We start from the raw sequence: 10,310 nt of genomic DNA, 5'->3' as shown, positions 1-10,310 counted from the left end.
TAGCTGTGACTGCATAGCCCCAAATTAACATAAGCCAACCTCCGGGCGGCACCTGGAGATCTCCAGCTATTAAAACTGATGTCCAGATGATCAAGACCAGTTCTCCTGGAGACAATGGCTGCTTTGGGCTGTGGATTCTATAGCATTATACCCTGCTGAGGTCCCTCCCCACCCCAAACCCTGCCCTCCCCAGGCTCTACCCCTCAAATAAACAGGTATGTTCCAACCCAGAGTTGGCAACCATGTAATCGGCTATGGTACCACTTTCCAGACCCTTGGAACCCAGAAAACATGGCACTGGAGGAGGTGCTTTTCTACCTTAGCTGCCACTGCATAACACCCCCCTCCCCTTCAAAAAATAAGTCAGAGGTGGAGAGAACCATATCTGTTACCATGAGGCTGTCCTCCCATTCTACCCACTTGGGGCAGCAAAATGACTTGAGACAGCCCTGCCTTGTAGCTAAGTGGAAGGAAAGAAACATGGCTTGCCTCCCTCCATTTTCCGCTTCCCTCTGCCACCCCACCAGCCAGTCGGGACACTCATCTGGAGCTTCCTTCTAGATCTCGTTGTATTTCTTCCCACAACGGGCATTACTCCTAGTTAATAATAATAATACAACAACAACAACAACAATAAATAAATAAATAAATAAAAGAGCACACATGAGGATGCTCTGATTTCTCACCTCCTCTTCCAGCTTGATGACTCTAGCCTGAGCATTGTTCAGGGCCTGGTCCAGGATTTCAATGTGCCTTCGCTGTTCCTCATTGGTCAGGCGCACGGCCGTCAACTCCATCTCCAGCTTCTCTTTATCTGGAAGGGAGAAGTTCAGCATCAGAAGAACACAGGGACTTTTAACACGCATGACAAAGGTGAGAAATATTTTAAGAACACAAGAAGAGCCCTGCTGCATCAGGCCAGGGGTCCATCTAGTCCAGCATCCTGTCTCACACAGTGGCCAACCAGTTCCTCTGGAGGTCCAACAACAGGGCACCGAGGCCTTCATAAGAACATCAGAAGAGCCCTGCTGCATCAGGCCAGTGGTCCATCTAGTCCAGCATCCTGTCTCACACAGTGGCCAACCAGTTCCTCTGGAGGTCCAACAATAGGGCACAGAGGCCGAGGCCTTCCCTTGATGTAGCCTCCTGGAGCTGGGATTCAGAGGTTGACAGCCTCTGAATGTGGATGTTCCCTTTATGTTCATTATTGTAAACACACAGATCTGCCTTAAACAAGAGTCAGACCATTGGTCTATCAAGAGCAGTATCATCTACTGGCAACAGTTGTTCATTTTACCCACTTCCTGATCCTTTAACTGGAGATGCTAGAGACTGAACCTGGGCCTTCTACATGCAAAGCAAATGCCCTGCACCACTGAGCCACAGACTCTCTTGTGTCTTCGTATGACAAGGAGGCTATTGATAAGTCTGCAGTTTTCACACCCAGTTCTAGTGCGCCCACGTTCTTTACTATGCAGCCAGTCCTATGGGAGAACACTTGGAAATCTGAAAGCTCTGCTGTGGTATCTGACTCCGATCTTGACGAACAAAGTCGTTTTCATGCATGGAAGAGCACCGTATGCAACACACCAGGGATTTCTCTGCCCTTTCCCCTTGCATTGCTGAAAAGGCAAGACCCTTTTCAGCTCAGGTTCTTCAAAGGCAAGTTGGCTTGCTTCTTCAGTATGTAGAAGAAAACTGAACTAGCCAGCATTTTCATTTTCACTGCAGCTGGGGTGGGAGAGTATCTGGAAATTGACCAGGGACTGCAGTTTTATTTGTTAGCCACCCTTTCTTCAAAGAGCTCCAGGAGGCTTTACATGCCTCTATGTACATAAATGCTATAAAGTCACAACCAACTTGTGCTGATCCCAGCAAGGGGCTTTCAGGGCACGTGAGAAGCAGAGGTGGCTTGCCATTGCCTTCCTCTGCAGAGTCTACCTTGGCAGTCTCCCAACCAAGTACCAGCCCTGCTTAGCTTCTGAGACCTACACCATGCTGCCTTCCCTTCCTACATGCCTCTACCCACCACTTTATACTTACAACAGCCCAGCAAGGTAGGTTGAGTGTGTGGAGAGTGACTGGCCCACACAGTGAGCTTTATAGCTGAGCGGACCAGGCATTTTCAAGCCTGAGTCTCCCCAATCCGATCTGGGACCGCTGTTGTGTACATCACAGCAGCACTTGTTTCTGAATCTCTGTTGCTCTTCATAGACCAGCTGTTGATTCGGAAGATGCCTTTCGAGTACCGACAATCCTGCTTCCGTGTTCTTTATTTAGCCTCGTGCCATTCAAGCGAGCTTTGCGGGGAGTCATTGACAAGCACAGAAACAAACCTGGCTTCAGCAGCTGCCAAACATTCCAGAATAGCTTTCATTCCCTGGAACGGCCAGTGGGTTACAAGATAGCCCTCAGCCCTCGGCCTGCTCATTCAGCAAGAGATTATCTGGCTGCCTCGCAGGCCTCTTGACCTTGACAGAGTGCAGATGCCGCAACGGGTTCACAGGGGTGAGTGACAGGATTATAGAGCTCAAAGGGGATGCCAAGGATCATCTAGTCTGTGCTAAGAGGGGACGAACAGCAGCACTAAGAGGGGACGTGGAATTCCCTGCTGCAGGAAGTGGTGGCAGCTACAAGCACAGACAGCTTCAAGAGGGGACTGGAGAAACAGATGGAGCAGAGGTCCATCAGTGGCTGTTAGCCACAAGGTATAGATAGGAACACTGCGTCTGGGGCAGTGATGCTCTGTATTCTTGGTGCTTGCAGGGGGCAACAGTGGGAGGGCTTCTGGAGTTCTGGCCCTGCTGTTGGACCTCCTGATGGCACCAGGGTTTTGGCTACTATGTGACACAGAGTGTTGGACTGGATGGGCCACTGTCCTGATCCAACATTGGTTTCTCTTATGTTCTCACTCCTCCCACGTAGCTCATGTTGTTACTCCTCCTTACTGCCCTCCAAGCGCCCCTCCTCCATCAATATCCCTCATGCTCCATTTTGAGAGGGGGCAGATTTTGCACCAATGGGGGCCCAAACTCCAAAGCTAACTGCCTTATTAGGCAGCTGAAAAAACGGTAGGGAATAAGAAAAGAGAGGAGCAACTATATGGGGCACTGAAACCCTACCTACAGCATGGACCTCTTGTTCAGCTGCCTCTCTGGCCCCTGAGATTTCAACAGGCACTACCTATACAACCCTGTCTTCAGAGGCCGAGAAACTTAGCACAGCAATTCCCAACCATGCGATGCCATATTGTAGTTTGATTTCACTATTAACTATTTCACTGTAGTTTGATTTCACTATTAACTCCCCACGTGCCCAAATCTGAAATTATATGTATCGTAAAACAAAAAAACCCTTTCTTTAGCAGTAACATTTTGAATTCATGGAAGTATTGCAACCCGTATGTTCCCCAGATAGCACTGAGATCTGGGACGCAACATCGCCTGACCCTTCCTGACCCTAAAGAGGCCAGGTTGACAACAACTAGGTCTAGAGCATTTCCGCTAGCAGCACCAGCATATTGGAACGAGCTCCCCAGTGAGATCCAGGCCCTGCGAGATCTCCAGCAATTTCGCAGGGCCGTGAAGACGGAGCTTTTCCGCCGGGCATACCAGCGAGAGCGACAGTATGCCAGCCAAGCCTGCCGACCTGCTAAGACATGTATTCTGTATAAGTAGTTAACAAGGTGGTCGATGTCTAGTTGTAATGATTTACCGAACCGCCTTTACTTATATTTATTGTATTTATGTAAAGTTGTTTTATGGACTGATATTTTATCTATGTTAATTTTATTAATGCTGTGAGCCGCCCTGAGCCGCTTCGGCGGAAGGGCAGGATAAAAGTTGAATGAATGAATGAATGAATGGAATGAATAAATAAATAAAGGTCATCCTGTCCTGACTGGGATGGCCCAGGCTAGCCTTATCTTGTCAGATCTCCTAAGCTAAGCAAGGTCGGCCTTGGTTAGTACTTGGATGGGAGACCACCGCCAAGGAGGACGAGGTTTCCTACGCAAAGGAAGGCAAGGGCAAACCACTGCTGACCATCTCTTGCCTTGAAAAACTTGTGGGGTTGCCATAAATCACCTGTGACTTGACGTCACTTTAGACACACCCAGTATTGCATCTGGAATTACAAAGGCCATCTTAGACTCAGGTGTTTGAAGCAGCAGAACAAAGTCTGAATCCAGTGGCAACTTATGCCCAGAATTAACTTTGCTGGTTTTAAAGGTGCCACTGGACTCAAACTTTGTTCAAATGCCAGCTTAGTAAGAGTTCTGGTCGTGGAACAGAAATCTACCACCTCTCCCTTCCGAATGCAGCTTTCTGTACTCCCCAAAATTCATCTCCTGGCATGTTGGGGGTCATTTGTGTAATAGCCCGGCTCTTTAGAAACCATGCCAAGGCACTGATAGTTTTGAAAATTCCCCCACCATGGTACTCTATGGCATACTTTAAATTAATTTTCTTCTCAGCATTTTTTTAAAAAAATGCACAATATTCTCCCAAGATAGCTGGTGAATAGCAAAACCAGAGTTGGGAATGACCCAAGTTGCCAGCCTCCAGGTGGGGCCTGGAGATCTCCTGCTATTACCACTGATCTCCAGACAACATAGATCAGTTCTCCTGGAGAAAATGGCTGCTTTGGAGGGTGGGCTGTATGGTTTTGTACCCTGCTGAGGTCTTTCCCCTCCTGCCCTCCCCAGGCTCCACCACCCCAAATCTACAGGAATTTCCCAACTCAGAGCTGGCAATAGGGCTGCCAAGTGGGGGTGGGGGGTGGGTAACCCCCCGCTTTGAAGGCCTGATTTCCGCTGCCGCGGAATCGGGCCCCAGGGGGAACCCCACCCCCGCGTGCGCGTCACCAGGAAGTGACGTGGGCACGCCGGGCGTGCTGGGGGCAGGGCCACGGCCATACAAGGGAAAACTCTATGGTTTTCCCTTATATGACCGTGGCCCCGCCCCCAGTGTGCCTGGCATCCTCCCGTCACTTCCGAGTGACGTGTGTGCGGCGCGCGCGCACAAGACACCAGCCGGGAGCCCCACACTCCCGGCGAAGATACACTTGGCAACCCTAGCTGGCAAGCCTAGAAATCACTGATCTAGTACCTCATTCTCTCTCGAACACAAATATGGCTTATTTACAGCCCTGGCAAAGGTATCAATCAGACTATAAATAAATACGGCCTGCCTGAAGAGGTCCTGCACACCGCTCTTTCTATTCTTGGAAATATTTTATCTTCTATTCATAGCGCTTGTCTGGCCTGGCTGGGCAGAACATACCAAACAGACCGGTCATTTTTCTAGGATGCTGTCTGAAGGAAGGATATTTGCTGTGTTAAGTTGTGAGCTGATCGCTGCCACCAGGCTTCATAAACTCCTGGGTCTTATATTTTTAGTGATATATAAACAGGGTGGGGGGGGGCATACTTCTCGGCATAGCTGTGGTCAGCCGCAAAAGTAACAGCCAGGCAATGCTGGTTTTAGGAGGAGGAGAGGCGCTCGAAGAGGCCTGGGTGCCTGGAATAGACCCCTTTGTGTTACTTAAGGGACAGTTTGGGGAGACCCTGTTAGCTTGCTAGCAATGCTCCCTCTAAGCCAGTGGTGCCGAACCTATGGCACGGGTGCCAGAGGTGTCACTCAGAGCCCTCTCTGTGGGCACGCGTGCCATCACCCCAGCCAGGCCCAGACCATCATTAAAGTGTCGAATTCTCTGCCAAATAATTTTAAGTAAATGAAAGCATTTGGGATTGCTTTCCTTACTTTGTTTGGATCATCTTAAGTTAGTGTATGAGTTGTTTTTTCTAAAGTAAAACCTCAGTATTCAGGTTAAATTGCCGTGTTGGCACTTTGCGATAAATAAGTGGGTTTTGGGTTGCAGTTTGGGCACTCGGTCTCTAAAAGGTTCGCCATCACTGCTCTAAGCTGTGGAGTCTTGTGAGCAAAAATTCTGTTTTGTGAGCTACCGGCACTGAAGTTGTGAGTGTGTGATTTGGCTACGGCATAAATTAGTTCACTCTGGAGCCTTCCTTCCTGAGCTAAGACAAAAATGTGTGAGCCAGAGGCTAAAAAACTGAGCTAGCTCACACTGACTCAGCTTAGAGGGAACACTGCATTGCTAGCAGCCGCTGAGTACAGTCTGGACTGACTTTATTTTTCCCTCTCAACACAATGGGGAGATGTCTACAACCCTAGCTGCCTTTTATTAAAGGATTAGATAAAGTCACGCAAGGATCTGCCTGCCAAGGGTGAGGAGCTAGGGCGGAAAAATGAAACCTCTGTGTTGAAGACGGGATGCTCAAGCCGGCAGAAGTTTTCTTGTGGCCTGTATTTTGATCCTGTGTTCTAAAATCTGCTTTAGAACTTTTCTTTTTAAAGCTTACCGCTTTGAATTCTGCTCTCTGTTATACGATACTGTTTTAATCAGACGTCGTAAGCTGTCTTGGATATGTTTACATTTTTAAAGAAGATATAAAAAGAAAAGACGGTTAAATTTTTTTAAAAAAATATATCACGGGAGGGAAATGTTTGCCTTTCTGCTGCCTGCGAACTTCCCAGGGACATCTGACCGACCACTGCTGGAAAAGAGTATTCTGTGGTCTCATTCGCCAAGGCAATTTTTATGGTTCCTCCATTTAGACTTTACCACAGTGCCATGGGAAGAAGCTCCTTAGAAATAGCTCTTAAGAGTCCTGTGGTAACGCAATGAGGGCCTGCTCAGACTTGAGACGTGGAGGCATCATTCTGCTTTGGTTCACACCTGTATGAATTCACAATTATTCATCTCCTTAGCAGGCTTGTTTCTCTTGAGATGTTTTCTCCTTACCTCAAATTATTTATTCAGTGTGCTTCCCTTTTCCGTATCAGGCTCATAGCTACAGTGGGGCAATTCGGGGCCCAGCCCCCCGATTTCCTACCAAGGCCCCCCGACTTTCATCCAGCAAAACTGACAAACGTCTGCACCAGTGTTCCCACTAAGCTGAGTTAGCGTGAGCTAGCTCACAGTTTTTTTAGCCCCTGGTTCACACATTTTTGTCTTAGCTCAGGAAGGATGGCTCCAGAGCAGACTAATTTATGCAGCAGCCAAATCGCTCGCTCACAACTTTAATGCCAGTAGCTCACAAAGTAGGATTGTTGCTCACAAGACTCCACAGCTTAGAGGGAACATTGGTCTGCACTTCCTACCACATGCTTTTGTTGTGTTGCAAGCTGCTCTTTGGATCGCCGCCACCTTTGGGTGCCCAGGTTCACATGATGATGTCGATGAGCCATGGTGTGAATGGGCTGCGGGGCTACCGGATGGGAGTGAATGGGGGGCAAATACCTGCAAAAATTTTTTTTTTATTTTGTTATTTCAGTCCCCCCCCCCCGACTTATTTAAAGGCCCCCCCAAATTACAAAATGATGGCTACGGGCCTGGGTTGGATCCAGACTAAATTTTCCACGACTCCCTATTTGTCCCACATGCCATTCCTGAAGGCCCCCTTGCCCCCAGAGCAGCCTTTCAGGATAATCTGAGTTGCAGTGGGAGGGGAAGAGGCAGGAAAGTTCTGCTCCCCTGAGGTGCCACTAGCCTGGTGCTGAAAGCGGAAGTGCCTTCCTTTAGTGGAAAACCCAGCCCATTAGCTCCAGCATAATGGTTCCAGCACACACCTTGTCTGCAGTAGGAGTCAGCCTTCAAACACACAGACAAACCCAAAACACCTCTTCCGTTTTCATACCTCCCCACATGTCTGCACCTGCCGTGTACATTAGAATGGCACTCACTCTGAGAGGCATACAGACCCTCTGCCACCTTATCTTCAAGCCCATCAAACTGTCTGCTGGCCAGCTGCCTGTTGGCTGTCTCCAAGCGCTCTGCACCAAAACAGGAAATTGTTTAAGCACAAATATATACATAAAGGGGGGGGAGGATTCGAAGCCCATCAAACTGTCTGCTGGCCAGTTGCCTTAGAAATAAAGATGCAGATTGCAATAGAAAAAGAATCTTGGAAGAGAGATGCTCCGCAAGCAGGAGGCCAATTGACACCATCAACAAATAATGGGAGCTCGCGATTTTGAAACACAGAGACTGATTCCCCACAAGCAGCTGTGCCACCCTCGCTCTTCCGTTTGCCCCGGCTGCATTAGTCAATTTCACACTATTCGCCGCGCGGCTGCATTTTGACCCGCATCTCCCCCTGATTTTCCCCGCGTCTTCTCAATCTCAAAAAACAAGGATCAAGAAGAAAAGGGGGGAATCGGGGGAGATGCGAGTCAAAATGCGGCTACACGGTGAATAGTGTGAAACTGACCAGGGCAAACGGAAGAGCAAGGACAGCACAGCTGCTTGTGGGGAATCAGTCAGAGATAGCCCAATCCAGACAGTTTTCCAAAGTCTGGTTCATTTTACCAGTTAGTTATAATGTGGGTGTGACAGTTATTTGTACAAACCAGTAAGTGCTGTTGTAGCTAGCAAAACCCAATGCATTCTGCCAGCTTTTGTACCGTGAAAACCCAAAATTTCACCCAAACTACAGCACATGGTGGGGAGGGGCTGAATATGCACATGTACTACTATTCCTTTTCTCCCTACCACCCATGAGTTTTCTGCTTCTTAAATTCAGATTTTGCTGCAAACCTGGGGACTTCTCTGGATTTGGAGAAACCTAAACCATAGCTGCAGCTACTCCCATTGTGTGGATTTGCATATCTGTGTAGGGACCAGCCCTTGGATACTCATTGTATGAATGAACTGAGAGCTTAGCAGTGTCTTCCATGGAGTAGAAGATTGGATTAGATGTTATAGACGGGATTCTGAGGAAGGTTACCCTGAAGGCCTTGGAAGGGTGCAGAGGCTTTTGGGGATAATGCCTCACCACCCATCATGGGGTGGGGGCAGCGTACCTAGCAGGTGAAATGAAGCAGGGATCTCTTATGTGTCCCCCCCCCAATCCCTTTCTGTACCAAACTTCAAGCACAAGGTTCAATGCTACACCTTACCTGGCAGCACTCCTTTGATTGTTCATATGAAGGGCACTGCCTAGTAAGATGCAACACACCCTTCCAGGGAAGGGCGACAAGAGCTGGGGGGGAAATAATCAGAATGGGGGTAGGATATGGGGCCTTCAAACAACCAGGCCATACGGGCAATGCCAGGGCTCCCCAGCATGCGGACCTTTACTTGCAAGGTCATTAAAACATTTGATCTTCAGTTATGCTAGAACTGGTGGGGACGGCGGGGTACCAATCAAATAAATAAATAAATAAAACTACTGTGAAATAAGACACTGTTTATGACAAAAGTAATTTCAGGTCTTTGAGAAGAAGTAGCACATTCTTTTCCCAGTACTTAGGAAGGTGGCAAAGCCCTTTTATTTGGAGCCAGCGAGCATTTGGCTAGTTGGACAGAGATAGATGGGGGACTGATGGGGGGGGGGAGACAATGTGGTTTTAACCTTCTGGTGGCAGCATTTTTTGTATTTACCAGTATTTGGGTTTCAGATGGCAGTTATAGTTTATATACATGGTCTTTTGCCTTTTTAATCAGCTTTATCTGGGCACCTTGGAGTTGAGGAGGAGGAGGAGGAGGAGGAGATTGGATTTATATCCTGCCATTCACTACCCAAAGGAGTCTCAGAGCGGCTTACAATCCCTTTCCTTTCCCCTCCCCACGACACCCTGTGAGGTAGGTGGGGCTGAGAAAGCTCTCTCAAGAACTGCTCTTGAGAGAACAGCTCTGAAAGAACTTATGACTGACCAAAGGTCACATCAGTAGCTGCACGTGGAGGAGTGGGGAATCAAACCCGGGGCTCCCAGTCCACACTCTTAATCACTACACCAAACTAGCTCTCGTAAAGCAGAACATAAAGCAAAATTAATTAATTAAAAGTAGAGGAGGTATGGGTTGATAAAGCTCAGGGCTAGATTGACTGCAGTGGTACAGGACCTGTACTCCCAAATCCTGGCTGTCTAGTTCTGTACACAGACCTTATACTTTTTTATTCAAAGGCATATTGCGAACACAATACATTCAGCTTGGTTTTAAGAGCTAGTGTGGCGTAGTGGTTTAGAGTGGTGGGCTCTAATCTGGAGAACCAGGTTTGATTCCCCTCTTCTCCTCCACATGAAGCCTGCTGGGTGACCTTGGGCCAGTCACAGTCCTCTCAGAGCTCTCTCAGCCCCACCTGCCTCACAAGGTGCCTGTTGTGGGGAGAGGAAGGGAAGGAGATTGTAATCCATTCTGAGATGCTTTAGGGCAAAGAAAAGAGGGGTATAAAAACTTCTTATCTAAGAACATACTGAGGGGCCCACTTTGCTCAGAGTGTAGGG

General features: G+C 48.3%; 1 protein-coding gene across 2 annotated transcripts in view; it reads right to left on the bottom strand.

Moving 5' to 3' along the window:
* AMOTL1 (angiomotin like 1) overlaps positions 1-10,310 on the bottom strand; it is a 101,892-nt gene that overhangs the window by 22,904 nt on the left and 68,678 nt on the right. For both annotated transcript variants that reach the window (XM_015411049.1, XM_015411050.1), the window contains 2 exons: positions 7,767-7,856; positions 687-814 (listed from right to left, as the gene is read on the bottom strand). In XM_015411049.1, coding sequence (XP_015266535.1) covers positions 687-814; positions 7,767-7,856 — 218 coding nt within the window. The remainder of the gene's footprint in view (positions 1-686; positions 815-7,766; positions 7,857-10,310) is intronic.

This window comes from Gekko japonicus, unplaced genomic scaffold, assembly GCF_001447785.1.
Source record: "Gekko japonicus isolate JY-2015 unplaced genomic scaffold, Gekko_japonicus_V1.1 scaffold503, whole genome shotgun sequence".
NCBI lineage: Eukaryota > Metazoa > Chordata > Lepidosauria > Squamata > Gekkonidae > Gekko > Gekko japonicus.
Note: the sequence above shows the minus strand (reverse complement) of the source record. Positions and strands in the feature narration are given on the sequence as shown.